This window comes from Puma concolor, chromosome A1 (genome assembly GCF_028749965.1).
Source record: "Puma concolor isolate L17-30 chromosome A1, mPumCon1.1.hap2, whole genome shotgun sequence".
NCBI lineage: Eukaryota > Metazoa > Chordata > Mammalia > Carnivora > Felidae > Puma > Puma concolor.
The window spans coordinates 69,927,561-69,943,722 of NC_141667.1; the positions used below are offsets into that span (position 1 = coordinate 69,927,561).

The 16,162-nt window shown below is 37.5% G+C and overlaps 1 protein-coding gene and 1 long non-coding RNA gene across 6 annotated transcripts in view; one reads left to right on the forward strand and one right to left on the reverse strand.

Annotated features, from left to right (window-relative positions):
- TMEM232 (transmembrane protein 232) overlaps positions 1 to 9,419 on the forward strand; it is a 215,870-nt gene extending 206,451 nt beyond the window's left edge. For all 4 annotated transcript variants that reach the window (XM_086684934.1, XM_086684990.1, XM_086685049.1 and 1 more), the window contains 2 exons: positions 5,157 to 5,250; positions 8,791 to 9,419. In XM_086684934.1, coding sequence (XP_086541060.1) covers positions 5,157 to 5,250; positions 8,791 to 8,982 — 286 coding nt within the window. In that variant the 3' untranslated portion in view covers positions 8,983 to 9,419. The remainder of the gene's footprint in view (positions 1 to 5,156; positions 5,251 to 8,790) is intronic.
- The window catches only part of LOC147584227 (uncharacterized), a 42,261-nt gene extending 28,983 nt beyond the window's left edge, over positions 1 to 13,278 (reverse strand). Inside the window, exons 1-6 of one of the 2 annotated variants that reach the window (XR_015243578.1) lie at positions 13,209 to 13,278; positions 12,147 to 12,314; positions 9,644 to 9,767; positions 3,109 to 3,244; positions 1,996 to 2,097; positions 358 to 516 (exon numbers count right to left, since the gene is read on the reverse strand). This is a non-coding gene — a long non-coding RNA (uncharacterized LOC147584227). Of the gene's footprint in view, positions 1 to 357; positions 517 to 1,995; positions 2,098 to 3,104; positions 3,245 to 9,643; positions 9,768 to 12,146; positions 12,315 to 13,208 lie in introns of both variants that reach the window. The other variant, XR_015243588.1, reaches the window with a different exon arrangement.
- Between the last annotated feature and the right edge of the window lie 2,884 nt (positions 13,279 to 16,162).

A 16,162-nucleotide genomic window follows, 5' to 3' on the forward strand; every position in this document is an offset into this window, starting at 1 on the left:
AGCCAAATAATGAAAATTTAAGCTTCCCAAAAGGGAAAAAGAAGTATACAATTGATTGGAACAAGTTTGGAATCAGTGAAAAGTGATACATCCACAATGTTTTTGAGGATCATAAATCTATGATGAACATCAAAAAGGAAAATAAAGCATACTAGAAAAAATGCCAGCCAATGAGTCTGGGTGCCCAGTTTCTCTCCAATCAACCAATCAATCAATCAGTGTGTGATAAAGGGGTAAGTCATTGAATTGCTAAACAGGGAGGTAGTTCTGTGGGTTGTTTAAAAATACAGTTTCTTTCCCTCATTGGGTAATTCCAAAGGTTATTTTAGTCTGCTTGAGATAAAAGCAACCTTTTACCTGCTAAGTTGATGCTTCAACACTGAATCATAGGTCAGAGTGTGAACTGCAGGATTAAAGAAGCCTGAGACATGGGCATGCCACATGTTTCTGGGGAATACCTCCTGTATGATGGGATGTTCACTCCATACTTGTATATCCTCAGAAAATCTTGGGAACCTGAAAAACCACAATTCTGTTTAAAAAACTGTGTTATCCCTTATTTTTTCTTTTTGTCTATTTTGGCAAATATCTCTGAACATTTCCCATCTTTGACATATTAAAAAAACTGAACATGTCCTAAATGTGTCTTTTACTCAGTCCATAAACATCCTAGTGGGACAACCATGCATAATTCATTCAGGAAATCTTCTCTTACCTCCTACCTCTGTACTCCACAAAACCCTATTTTACTATTTTATAGAAGTTTTTTTTTTTTTTTTTTTTTTTTTTTTTAGTGTACTGTAGATTTCTGTTAACATGTCTGCAACCCATCTGAACTTTGAATTTCTAGAGCATGGTATGCAAGTTTAAAAAAAATGTTTTTTCTGCCAGTCCTTACAATAACTTGCCTCTCACAATAAATGTGGAACATATGAATGAATGAGTGAATAAATGAGTCACCTACTGTTCCCTTAAGTGTATTCTAGGTTCCATCCTTCTGAGTCCAAGTACTTCTCATATGAGTCCTTTGTTTCCTTCATCCCTGTCTGTACTTCTGCTTTGTTACTTGTAGTGGGTTGAATTGTGTCCTCCAAAAGATATGTCCAAGTTTTAAGACTCCATACTTGTCTATGTGACTTTATTTGGGTAACTAAGATAAAGATCCCTTACTAAAGATAAAGATGAGGTCATCTTGAATTAGGATGTGTCAAAAATTGCACTGGAAATTAAACAGACAAAGAAGACTTTATTCAAGTCTTGCAATATAGAAGAGAGATTGAATTAGACTCCCTTGAAACAAAAGACAGGAGGATTTTTAGTGCTGAAGTGAGGTAGTGGAAAAGTACTGGAGGATGTTAGAGGAGCGGGGGTGGGGGGATGGGGGGGGCAATGTGATGAGGTCATCTGTGCTTGCTAATTGTCAATTTCTAGGTTAAGCTCCTACCCTACCACAGATACTGGAGGACAGGGGCACTATCTTTCCTGATTGATTGTATTTTAAAGGGATGGTCAGGGATCCAGGGTCAGGAAGAAGCCTTGTCTAAGGTTTAGTCAAGTTGAGGGGAAAGTTAAGGCTGTCTTGGTCATGTGGGCCTTATATCCGGTGACAATGTCCTTGTGTTCTTATGAATGAGAGATGGAAAATAGAAGACATTCAGAAACACAGAGAAGGTCACATGAAGATGGAGAAAATGGGAGTGTTGTGTCTATAAACCAAGGAATGCTAAGGATTTCTCACAGCCATTGGAGGCTAAGAGTGGCATGCAATATGTTTTCCCCAGAGCCTCCAGAGGAACCCACCTTGCCAACACGATTAAGATCTTTTGGACTCAAGGACTGGGAGAGAATGGATTTCTGTTTTTTTAAGCCGATCAATTTGTGGTAATTTGTTATGGCAGACCTAGGATTGTCATACAAGAAATTTATGGAAAGGTTTCTCTCCAATTCCCATTTAACTCCAAAAAGTCAAAATTGTACATCTCATTCATGACATACCTTACATGTTTTGTTCCTGCATCCTTTTTTTCTTTTCTTTTTTTCCTCTTTTTGGTACCAGCCAAAAGCCATGGCTTCCTCCTCTGAATTCTTTTGATAATGCTGATGATAATGCTTTTGATAAGGGTAAAAAAGCTGGAACTTGTTTAGTATTTGCTCCATCAAACATGCTTTATGTCTTATCCTTCTTAATCCTCATAAAGATATAACAAGGTAGGTACCATTATCTTTTTATATTAAAAATGAAGACACTGAGGAACATAAGGATTAAATAGTACTAAGTAGCAGAATGAAAATTTGCTTTGAGATCTGACTGCAGAGCCCTGTGCTTAACCACTTTACTGTATTTTTCAGTTTATATAATTGAATGTTTATCTTTCTTATGTCTCATGTTGTCTCCTATTATAGTTATCTACTCATTTTTCTTTTTTAGTATAAACTATTCAGCTGAGATAACTAAAAATCACAGATGCCCAAGCATATCCATTTAATCTTCCTATTTTAAAGGTTTTCTAATATTATTTATATTGTGATGCATTTCTTTCAACTTTTATGATTCAAGAATTGAGGAAACTTGCTTGAATACTTTTAACCTTTAAATAATTTTTTAATGTTTAATTTTGAGAGAGAGAGAGAGAGAGACAGAGTGTGAGCAGGGGAGGGGCAGAGAGAGAGGGAGACACAGAATCTGAAGCAAGCTCCAGGCTCTGAGCTTTCAGCACAGAGCCTGATGCAGGGCTTGAACTCATGAACCACAAGATCATGACCTGAGTTGAAGTCAGACACTTAACTGACTGAGCCACCCAGGCACCCCAACCTTTAAATAATTTAGAAGTTCTGTCTTATTTATCTTTTCACAGAATTTAGCACAATTCTTTGAATTATCAGAAATGCCCAAATTTTACTGAACGAATACAGTTAACCCAAGGATCTGCCCCTATATGTCCCCAAATTCCTCAGCATTCTAGGATCATATTTTCCTTTAATATTTTAATAGAATGGCTCAAGCCCCTATTGGACATGTGGTGGGAAGCCCATTGCTCTTCTGCCCCATAATACTTCTGAGTCTTGCAAGTTGGGGGAGGAGTCCATATATGTTCTCTGCTCACCTACCACTTGAGTTGTTTTCCTTTGAACTCCTGCTATCAGTTTCATTCTGTGACTTGTCTCCTGGGATTGCAATCCTCTTGCTGTCCTGGGTACTGTTCCACTGACATAAGAGTGCTATCTGGGAGACGCTTACTGATGGCTTGGACTGTAAAGGGGATTAAAGCATATCCCAGCTTTAATTTATTCATTCAAGAATTCACCAAACATACTAGCATTCATTGAGTGTCTGGTGGCACTGTGGTGGGCACTCGGGAGACCAATAATAAACAAATGAAGTCCTCACATTCATGTTGCCCATACTCTACTCAGGAAAACAAAACTCAGTCAGGCACACAAATGAATGTAAAATTACAATGGAGGTAAGTATGATGAAGGAAAGGCCCCTGATGGACTGAGGGCTATGGTAGTGGGCTTGCACAGAGAGTGGAAGGGTAAGTGTACGTTAGCCAGCCCTGTGGCAGAGAGCAGCAGGGGAGAAAGGCACTGGAGAAAGGGTGACAGCACATGGAAACCATAGTAGGGTGGGGCAGGATACACTGCAGCAACTACAAAAAAGTCCATGTGCTAGAAACATACAGATGCAGGCCAAGAAGAGAAGGGAGTCTGGAAAAAACATGCAAAGCCACTTTGCCAAGTGCACAGTCTACTTCAGGTCTTGACAATAAATGTGATCTAAATCCTAAAGTTAAGTGGGAGTTCTTAAACAGTTTGAAGTAGGGAATTGACATGATTCCCTTTGTATTTTGAAAAAAGTTCTGGCTACTGTATACAGATGAGACTAAAAAGGATGAGGCGTGGTGGATGCAGGGATTTGAAAAAGGAAGTGTTGGTCCAGGTGAAAGATGATGGTTCAGACCAAGGAAATGATGGTGGAAATGTAGATAAATGGAAAGATTTCAGAAGCATTTAGTGCTGCATAAAGCAAGAGGACCTAGTGATATGAGGGAAACATAGGATGTCAAATGTACAAAGCTCATTAAAATTTGCTGGATAGACAGAAAATTGCAAAAATTACACTAGACATTGCTGTCTTAAAAAGTGATCAGACTTTTCTGAATATGGAAAATTTTCATGGGCTATGTCTCTCCTTAGCTTCTTGCCTAAGAGCTTTTCCTTAAACCCACTTTCTCTCCTCTAAAACCATATTCTCTACAACCATTTTGTTGCTTTACGTATTTCTGGATTCACAACAATTTCTTCATAATAATTGTAACATAATGCAACTATTATGTGGACAATTTAACACTAAGTCTCCACTAGTTTAGAGCCTAGGTTTGCACTGCCAACACTTCTATTGAACTGTTTGTAAACTGTTTGCCATAGTTTCACCCTTAGTACTACAAAGACCTTGGAGAAGTACTGAAATCACAGCATTTTTTGCTTTTTTTTTAGTATATCTTAGATCAAATTCTTAGGCTTAGACTTTCACCAGACCTTCCAGGGTCATGGGGTTATGTATGGCTATGGGAACTTTAATCTCCCCATTGGACAAAATTTATGTCATGCTTCCTTAAACCCTTCATTTCCTATCATCTCCTGTGCTACTGACTATACCTCCTAGGAGAAGATAACTTTTTTTAAAAATTTATTTTGGGGGTGGGGGGAGAGAGAGAGAGAGAGAGAGAGAGAGAGAGAGAGAGAGAGAGAGAGAGAGAATGCAAGCATGAGCTGGGAAGGGGCAGAGAGAGAGGGAAAGAGAGAATCCCAAGCAGGCTCCACACTGTGTGGGGTTTGAACTCATGAACTATGAAATTGTGACCTTAGCCAAAGCCAAAAGTATGAATGAGTACCCAAGCATCCCAAAGATTACCTTTTTATTATTTTCTAGTTCTGATACTATATATCATTCCCTACCTTCTAAAATGTCAGTTTAGGTAACCCAACATTATTTATAGAAACTAAAAGCTATAGATAGTAGTCTACAAAGAATAAGTACTTGATGTTAACAATGTAGAGTCAAAATGCTGTGTAATGAATTATGACTTGAAAATCCATATATTCCTGGAAGGAGAACTATCTATACCTAATATTGTTCTTGTGCTCTTTTGAAGGGAACATCCTTCTTTATCAGAACTTCCCATGTTTTCTTATCCGGATTTCTTCACCAGAGCTGATGAAGAATTGGCAAGAATCATTGACCATCATGTAAGATTGACTTCCTTAAACTAGCAGCAAAACCTTTGTTCTTTAAATGCACTTTGAATTAGAAAGTGCAGTTCTGAGACTAAAACATTAACACATCAAACTTAGAAATGAAGCCATGATTAGGCATTGCCAAACTTAATTATATCTTACTGTGCTGTATATATACTTCAGTGCCTTTATTGGGTTACAGAAAATTTGGCTTTCTGTCATTTGTAAAATACTAGCCTTATCATGCTTCCTGAATTTAGTACTGATTTCTTGTGACAAGGATCTGGTATTGAACACTGAACACTGATTTCTTTTATAATGTGGTTTTAGTAATGGAACAAAAATCTTTTGGCTCAATTTTTGGTGATCATTCTTTACCCCTGAAATATTAGACTTTAATCACTTTGTTCTTGGTATGAGTTAAACAGTGGCAATTCAAGGCCATTCACTTAAGACACCTTAATCCACTCAGCTATATTTAGTTCATGATTTATGAAATAATTTTGTAACTTTTTAAGAGTAGAGTTGGAGTAGAAGAGAAAATACTTATTTTCTCTTTTTCTTTGAATACAGTATGGACTCAATAGCGTATAGAATATGTTTAATTAATTGTATCATCCTTTTATTCACTAATGAAGTTTCTGCGAAACCAATATATTATATATACAGAACATTATACAAATTTTGTAATGGTTTATAAGTTGCAGCATCTGTATTTCACTATTCACTTCAACTAAATGGTCTAGGATAGATGATAAGGGATAGCAAATAGCCAATGTGTATATACACGTATATGTAGTGTAGTTTTAATAACAGAACAAAAACCTTTTGACTGAATTTTCAGTGACAGTTTTTTAGCCTTGAAAGATTGATAAGACTTGAATCATTTTGTAATTAAACACATCTGCCTAGGGCTAGTTCAAGAGACAGAGGACATCCTTTTGAATGGTAGAGAGGAGGCAGGTAGTAGCGCCTAAAAACCTTCATCTTTTTCTCTTTCCAAGGATGTAAGCATTATCGAAGTAATTGCTGCCACGGATCTGTTTCTAGTGTATTCACGGAAGTGTAAAGGAATTCTTTCTCAAAATATGTTTGACAGTTAGTAGAACCCAAATTGTTTGATAGGTGGCTAGCCTAATCCAATAGTCTGCAGTATTGGTTGGAGAAGGTTATGGAAGTTTCTCCTGGTAGCACATTTCAAAAAATATTCATGTATATATCATTTCCTTTCAGATAGCTATAGCAGTAGTGCTCTATACTTATATTTGCTTTTACATTAGTTAATGTGATCTTCACAACAAGCCCTATAAAACATTTATAAAAAAGAAGAATGGTAGTTTACAATGCAGTTATTTGCCTAAGGTTTTGAAGATAGTAAATGACTAACGTTTTTTGAGTCTACACACAAAACCAGATGTCCAGACTTCAAATCCACTTTTCTTCTCTGGTTTTCATAGTTGCTTAATTTCTTGGTTTATAATTCCTAACCTTAACAGGGCGGAAAGGTGGAATCTGTGGTATTGACAAGAAACAAAAACCTACAAGTTTAGTTGTCCCATTAAGTCAGTTGAATACTATGAAGTGGCCATATTAAGCAAATAATAAGGCAGATACCTCTAATTATTCAGCATATATTAAGGTGCCATGTACACTGCTGGTATTCTATACTATGGTGATTAAAATCCTGACTGAGTGGGTTAAATAAAGCAGTAAATAGTGCTTCCATTTCCCATCAACTTCAACCATATCTGCATCCTCCTTCTTGCTGCCACAATCGATGATAACAGTATCAGATAAAGTAAAGACAAGACAATGGTTTATCCAAATTGAATTTGTCATGGTCAAGAGAGACAGAATGGGGAAGAAAAGTTTACTTTTTTTCCTGGGAATACCAGGAAGAAAGATAATAATGTTGTGGTGAATTCCAACCATGCCAAGTTCTAACAAGAGAGTGAGCTAAGAGAGAGGTAGAGCTGCCTCCTGGACATGAGCAATATGATACCCCATTACCACTTTTATACATGCTGTTTGGGAAACCAAAGGGTTCTATTTTGCTGAGAGTTCTTAAGAATTAATCCTCTGTTGATTTTTCACAATGTAAAGATCAAGGTCACGAAGTACATTGAAATCTCTCATATAAGGTAGATTAGTTGCCTTTGTTTATGGATACTGTCATTATTACATCAACTACCACTTTTATGCTATAACATAAATTTGGTAGTTTTGTCAAACAATATTATTATTTAGTTTGTTATATGACAAAAATTATATGTCACAGGGGCGCCTGGGTGGCGCAGTCGGTTAAGCGTCCGACTTCAGCCAGGTCACGATCTCGCGGTCCGTGAGTTCGAGCCCCGCGTCGGGCTCTGGGCTGATGGCTCAGAGCCTGGAGCCTGTTTCCGATTCTGTGTCTCCCTCTCTCTCTGCCCCTCCCCCGTTCATGCTCTGTCTCTCTCTGTCCCAAAAATAAATAAACGTTGAAAAAAAAAAATTAAAAAAAAAAAAAATTATATGTCACAGATGGGTATCATAGTTATCAAAGTAACATGTGTATTTCCTATGTCTTAAAATTTAACTTGGGGTAAGAAAAATGAGTATTTTATTATGCTTTTTCATTTAATATTTACTCTGAGTGTATTGACATTTAAAAAAATGTATTGCCTTTGGAAAGCTGAGTTGTTTTTTAACTCTGTGGTTTAGTCCTGCTTATTAATATCTATAGATCTCAAATAATAGTTATAATTCACAGCACTAGTATATAGTAATTTATAAGTTAATTGATAGGTGCTTAAGCATAGTCTGATTGTTTGTGAGTATGGACAGACTGAGGGTGACAAAATGAACAAGGGTAGGAAGTGTCTAGGAACTTCCAACATTTCATGCTAAGGGTCTTTGTGCCCTGAACTTTTTACCCAGAGAGATTACCACCTCTTTCACTCTTTCCTTCATTAAAGATAGTAGAAGGGGAAAAGGGTCCTCATGATGATGTCTGGTTGATTTGAGGTCCTTACTTCTAACTACTGATTCCTAGAATTTTGCCTCCAGATGATGCTGTTATTATTGTCATGATTAACATGCTCAATTGAAGTGAATCCTTTAGAAGTCTTTGTATTTGCTGCAGAATCAGCATTTGTCTGCCCATCAATTTTATTTTCTACTTCATATGTAATAGTATTATAATTTTTACCTTTCACATTAATTTGGCTTTTCTTCTTGTTTTGCTTTGGCTTGATTTTTCATTTTCTGATTCCAAGCTATCATGGAAATATCCATATTGATGAAAAACTGAAATTCCTTTGTAATATAAAAATGTAAACCTTATTTTCTCTTTTTTCTCTCTTTTTTTTGGGGAGGGGAGGGGAGCAAAATTGTATACTTACTAACAGATGGCTTATATATTTTTCCAGTTATGGTAGGGTTTAAGTTCCTTAAGAATATCTGTGAGAAAAACTGAGAAGAAAATTGGATAATAGAATCTGCATCTTAAGAAGCTAAAGTGATGTATTTTTTCATGGAAATTCATATGTAAATGACACTTTCTCTCTGTGACAGTGGCAGGAAGAGCTAAAGATCCGACGGAAAGAAGATGCAATATGTGAGGCCCAAGAACGTAAAGACAAAGAGTTAGAGGAAAAAAATCACTTCAGAGAAATTATGAAGAGAAGAGAAGAGAAACTACACAAGCAAACCAAACCCTACGAGCTTCCTCCTAGGACTGAAGTAATTTCATTAGAAATAAAATGACCCCCCCACCCCCGCCCCAAATTGAAGTCCATAATGCCAGAAATTCATTGCATGAAAGAGACCAAGATAGCTAGATATTAGGAAAAATTTCTTCTAATTAATTGGAAGCCATTTCTTAGGAGTTGTTATCCTGGTGCAGACTCTTTAATAGTTCTATCTTAGTCCTAAATTAGCAGCTCTTAATCACATTTGAGTGAAGTGATTTTATTAAACTTTTTCAAGAACATGGCTAGAGCTTTTCCTAATTGACTTTTTTCTTGTGATCATATAGCATATTTAATCAATGATTCTCAGAGTATTGATTTTTCATCGGACAGTTAGACGGAAATGAATTACAAATTATTAGTCACATTTAAGGATTATTTCTTGAAAACAGAATGAGCACCAACTGATACCCCTATATTACTTATTATACAAATAAAAGAAGTAAGGCACTTGCTTGGATTTGTATTTCATAGTCAATCAACACCACATCAAACTGTATGTCAGAAACTTGAAATTGAAATACTATAGTAGATATACAAATATCTGGAGGGGCCAGATATCTCAGAATGATTTGGTCTTTAGCACATACCAAAGGAGACCCCTGATTGACAGTGGTTTTACTTTGCAAGATGAGTTTATGAGGATGGATGTGGATGGTCCTGGAAGGCACAGTAACACTTCCCAGAGGGATTCATCCAGTTAGAAGTCATTTTTTAAAAGGCACTTCACTTCCTCTGAAGCTCTGAATCTATGGGTAAGAGTATTGGGTTGGGATTCCTGTGATGGCTTACATTCCTTTTCTGAAAAATATAGATAATAATCACACCTCAATTTCACACAGCTGACTTGCTGATACTCAAGAGACAGTTAGCTTATCAGGGATATTAAACTCAAATGCCTACCAGCTCCAGAAGGTAACAGAAATCAGTGAAAGGGGCTATGGAATACCTATGCTATATAAAGAAAGTTCCTAGCACTCGGCTACACTCTGCAATGTATGGTCAGTAATATAGGATCATACAGTCTTTCCAGAAGAAGTTCTCAAATAGGATTATTTTTTAAAATAAAAGTTGCTAGGGATACCTGGGTGGCTCAGTCAGTTGAGCATCTGACTTTGGCTCAGGTCATGATCTCACGGTTCGTGGGTTGGAGCCCCGCCTCGGGCTCTGTGTTGACAGCTCAGAGCCTAGAACTTGCTTCAGAATCTTTGTCTCCTTCTCTGTCTGCCCCTCCCCGCTTTCTCTCTCTCTCAAAAATAAACATTAAAAAAAAAACTTAAAAAAATAATGAAATAAAAGTTGCTTAATTTTAAGATGGTGGCAACTAATTTTGTTTTAAAGAAAAAATCATATAATTTGGGGTTAAATTTGACATATGGGCCACAAGTTTGTGACCCATATTATGTGAACTTACAGTGTCAATCTTTGTTTAACATAACAATAACACGTAGTAGAAAAATGGAAGGTGGGGAGGGTGTTTTTATTATTCCCTATAGGGCTGTTTCAAATCTATGTTGCTCTTCCCAAACCCTTTGTGTCATCCTTGTCTCCTCTTACATAGAGTAAGTCAGTTCTCAGATATAATACCTCCCAATGCACCTTTCCAAATACCTTCATTAATATGTGCTTTCTCCACATGTGAAAAGAAATCTCTCCTACAGTCTCCTTTCCCTGAATTTCACCCCTTTCAAAATCTTCCTCCATCAGCTATTCACTATCCCCCTTGAAGAGCTCCTTATCACTCACTCCTATCCAGGGAGGTCTCAATTTTCTACCATCCTTCCTACCAAACTACTCTCTCCATCAGTCCCTCAGTGACAGCAGCCTTTCTAGACTGCCCTTTTAACTCATAACTTTTCTGATGATTTGTAAGAGAGGGAACCACTGGGCCGTGAGCTGTGGGGAGGGACTCTGGACATCTCACTGCTACTTTCAAGAATTTCAGCAAATCCTGCTGTTTCAGAACCACTTTCGTAGAAGCCTCCTGCTTCCAATTTCTGTACTGTTCCTTCTCTGGGGCACTGACTGGTCTGCCTTAGGGCTTCCTCACTGTAGACTTAGGGTCATTTACTTATTTTTCTGCCCTGCTTAGTCTGTTCCCAATTGTTCACCTGTTTTCTAACTTCCATGTTTTTCTTAGTATTACCAATGTGTTATCTTCTTTTCTCCTTATGGATTTATGCGTTAAAAAAAAGTAATTCTGGGGTGCCTGGGTGGCTCAGTCAGTTGAGCATCCGACTTTGGCTCAGGTCATGATCTCGCAGTTTGTGAGTTCAAGCCCCACATTGGGCTCTGTGCTGATAGCTCAGAGCCTGGAGCCTGCTTCGGATTCTGTGTCTCCCTCTCTGCCCCTCCCTCACTCATGCTAAGTATCACTCTGTCGCTCAAAAATGAATAAACATTAAAAATGTTTTAAATAAAAGTAATTCTTTTTCTATCACAGTAGTGGAGATTTGTAAGGGAGCAAAGAATACACACACACACGTATAAATATATAGAGAAAGAGATGATTAATCAGAATGCTTATACCTTTATTCTTAAATTATTCTCTAAAATTCTTTTTTCTTATACTTTAAAATTCATAGAATCTAGGAACACATCTCTCTCTTGGTTTTCCTCGTATATCCTTAAATTTTAGCAAAGGCTGTGGTTCATAGATCTGGGTTCACATTCTAGCTATGCCTCCTACTAGCTATGAAACACTGGGTATGTCACTGAACCCAGTGGAGCTTCAGTTTACTCATCTATAAAATGGATACAGGGGGAGGAGCCAAGATGGCAGAATAGCATGGAAGCTTTTTGTGTGTCTCGCATCCCTGAAATACAGCCAGACCAACACTAAACCATCCTGCACACCTAGAAAACTGATTGGAGGATTAACACAGCAATCTGCACAACCTGAACCACAGAATTCAGCAGGTATGTGGTGCAGAGAGCTGAAGTTGGGGAGCGAGAAGCCGCAATAGGTAGGGAACCGCTTATGCGGGTAGAGAGAGGACAGAGACTGGGGAGGCAGGGGGATACAGAACAAGCACCCCTCCCCGAAAGCAGCTGGAGAGAAAGTAGAAAATTGTAAACAGCCACAGGGACTAAACTAAAAAGGGAGAAAGGGGAGGGTTTAAATTCCATTAAGACTGTAAACAAGGGGAGCACAAAGGCTGCAACTCTGCAGCTCGATACCTGGTGGTGCTCTGGTGGGAAGGGCGAATCCCCAGGAGCAGAGTGGGGTCCGGGAGGTTCTTGGGCCACACGGGGAGAAGCGGTTCCACTGCTGGAAGGACATTTGGTAGAGACTGTTGGAGCCACCTGGTCCCAGCAGACCCCAGAAGGCGGCCACATTTGCTGGTGCTGGAACAAGATCGTTAAGGGTGAAGCCTGGTGCCAGATGTGTGTTGTGATTTTCCATAATCCCTGAGGTGCTGCTGCTACACTGTCTCACGAGCATTTTCTGGGACAGGCTGGCACCTGGCCACAGTCTCAGGGCACTGGCAACAACAGGGTCCAGTGAGCATACCTGGGTGCAGCAGATACTCAGCCACTGCTCATTCGGCCATTGCTCAGTGAGACCCTCCCACAGAGGGTGGAGCGGGTCAAGGGCACAGTCCTTCGGAAGTCAGGGGCCAGGGAAAATAGCCACATCTGAGACAAAACTTGGGAGAGAGGTGCTGCCTGGGGCCTGGTCAGGGAGAATGGAAAAGTGGGGAGTGGACGAGAGCCGAAGACGGAGGACCGGTGTGCGACTGCTGATCCAGGAGAACAGTTTGGGTGGCTGGGTGGCGCCATTTTTCAGCGCCCCCACGCATGCACATGCGCACCAACAAGCACCGCAACAATTCACCCCAGTAGGCCAGCAGCGCCATCTAGGGGAGAGCAGAGCTGTTACACCGAGCCCTGCCCAACTGGGCCAACTTTGCTCTTCAAGAACAAAGTCTCACCACAGGCTTAATTCATGGACTATAAAGAGCTACATAGACTGACTTCTAGGGGAAAAAAGCAATTTCAGTCCTACTTCAATCTGTTAGTAGGTTCATCTATTAAATTTTCTTTCTTTTTTATTTTTCATTTTCCTTTTTCTCTTTTACAATTCTTTTCTTTTTCTTGAATGCAGAAAGAGAAAAAATACATTTTTATTTTCAATTTTTATTAAAAATATCTTTTATTACTATATTTTTTACTTTTGTGTAAATTTCAAATTCTACTTTGCTTCGATCATTTTATTTTAGTCTACTTCAGTGTACTCACCTTTTCAAATTTTCAGTTTCCTTTTTTCTTTCTTTTTCTTTTTTCTCTTTTTCATTTCTTTTCTTTTTCTTGAATGCAGAAAGAGAAAAACCTCATTTTTATTTTCAATTTCTATTAATATTTTTAAATTTTATTACCATATTTTTTGCTTTTATATAAATTTTTTCAAATTCTATTTTACTTCCATCATTTATTTTAGTCTACTACAATGTATTCACTTTTCAAATTTTCAAACGATTTCTTTTTTTAATCTTTTTTCTTTCTTTTTTTCTAAATACACAAAATGAAAAATTCATATTTTTAATTTTTATTAAAAATATTTTTCTTTAAATTTTTTTCTACTATATTCTTTACTTTTGTGTATATTTCTTCAAATTCTATTTTACCCCCATCATCTCATTTTAGTCTACTTCAGTGTAGACTAAAATTTTTTAAATTTTAAAATTCTCAACCGATTTCCTTCCTCCCCTCCCCCCTTTTTTTCTCTAATCTGTCAAACCACTTTCAACACCCAGACCAAAAAAAACTAGGATCTAGCATCATCTATTAGATTTTTTTGTGTGTGTGTTTTTAATTTTTAATTTGAACATGTTTTAAGTTTAATTTCTTTAATTTTAATTTTTCTACCTCATTAATTCTTTTTCTCCCTTCAAAATGACAAAACGAAGGAATTCACCCCAAAAGAAAGAGCACAAGGAAATGACAGCCAGGGATTTAACCAACACAGATACAAGCAAGATGTCTGAAACAGAATTTAGAATCACGATAATAAGAATACTAGCTGGAGTTGAAAATAGATTAGAATCCCTTTCTGCAGAGATAAGAGAAGTAAAAAATAGCCTGAATGAAATTGAAAATGCTATAACTGAGCTGCAATCACGGATGGATGCAGCAGCGGTAAGGATGGATGAGGCAGAACAGAGAATCAGCGGTATAGAGGACAGAGAATAATGAAGCAGAAAAAAAAGAGGGAGATTAAGGCAAAAGAGCACGTTTTAAGAATTAGAGAAATCAGTGACTCATTAAAAAGAAACAACATCAGAATCATAGGGGTCCCAAAAGAGGAAGAGAGAAAATAGAAGTAGAAGGGCTATGTGAGCAAATCATGGCAGGAAACTTTCCTAACCTGGGGAAAGACACAGACATCAAAATCCAGGAAGCACAGAGGACCCCCATTAGATTCAACAAAAACTGATCAACAAGGCATATCATTGTCAAATTCACACAATATTCAGGCAAGGAAAGAATCATGAAAGCAGCAAGGGAAAAAAAGTCCCTAACCTACAAGGGAAGACAGATCAGGTTTGCAGCAGACCTATCCACAGAAAATTGGCAGGCCAGAAAGGAGTGGCAGGATATATTCAATGTAATGAATCAGAAAAATATGCAGCCAAGAATTCTTTATCCAGCAAGGCTGTCATTCAAAATAGAAGGAGAGATAAAAAGTTTCCCAAACAAAAATTAAAGGAGTTTGTGACCACTAAACCAGCCCTGCAAGAAATATTAAGGGGGACTCTCTGAGGGGAGAAAAGATGAAAATATTTATAAATAAATAAATATATACATACATACATACACACCAAAAGCAACAAAAGATTAGAAAGGACCAGAGAACACCACCAGAAACTCCAACTCTACAAGCATCATAATGGCAATAAATTCATATCTTTCAGTACTCTAAACGTCAATGGACTCAATACTCCAATCAAAAGACATAGGGTAACAATGGATAAGAAAACAAGATCCATCTATATGCTGTTTACGAGAGACCCACTTTAGACCTAAAAACACCTTTAGATTGAAAATAAGGGGATGGAGAACCATCTATCATGCTAATGGTCAACAAAAGAAAGCCAGAATAGCCATACTTATATCAGACAATCTAGACTTTAAAATAAAGACTGTATCAAGAGATGCAGAAAGGCATTATATCATAATCAAGGGGTCTATCCACCAAGAAGACCCAACAATTGTAAACATTTATGCACCAAATGTGGCAACACCCAAATATATAAATCAATTAATCACAAACATAAAGAAACTCATCAGTAGTAATACTATAATAGTAGGAGACTTCAACACCCCACTCACAACAATGGACAGAATATATAATCAAAAAATCAACAAGGAAACAAAGGCTTTGAATGACACACTGGACCAGATGGACTTAACAGATATATTCAGAACATTTCATCCTAAAGCGGCAGAATATACATTCTTCTCCAGTGCACATGGAACATTTCCAGAATAGACCATATACTGGGACACAAATCAGCCCTAAGAAAGTACAGAAAGATCGAGATGATACCATGCATATTTTCAGACCACAATGCTGTGAAACTTGAAATCAACCACAAGAAAAAATTTGGAAAATGTAACAAATACTTGGAGACTAAAGAACATCCTACTAAAGAATGAATGGGTTAACCAAGCAGTTAAACAGGAAATTAAAAAGTATATGGAAGTCAATGAAAATGACAACACCACAACCCAAACCTCTGGGATGCAGCAAAGGTGGTCATAAGAGGAAAGTATATAGCAATCCTGTCCTTTCTAAAGAAGGAAGAAAGATATCAGATACACAACCTACCTTACACCTTCAGGAGCTGGAAAAAGAACAGCAAATAAAACCCAAAACCAGCAGAAGACAGAAAATAATAAAGATTAGAGCAGAAATTAATGCTATCAAAACCAAACAAACCAGTAGAACAGATCAATGAAACCAGAAGCTGGTTCTTTGAAAGAATTAACAAAAATTGATAAACCACTAGCCAGTTTGATCAAGAAGAAAAAGGAAAGGACCCAAATAAATAAAATCAAGAATGAAAGAGGAGAGATCACAACCAACACAACGGAAATAAAAACAATAATAAGAGAATATTATGAGCAATTATATACCAATAAAATGGGTAATCTGGAAGAAATGGACAAATTCCTAGAAACATATACACTAC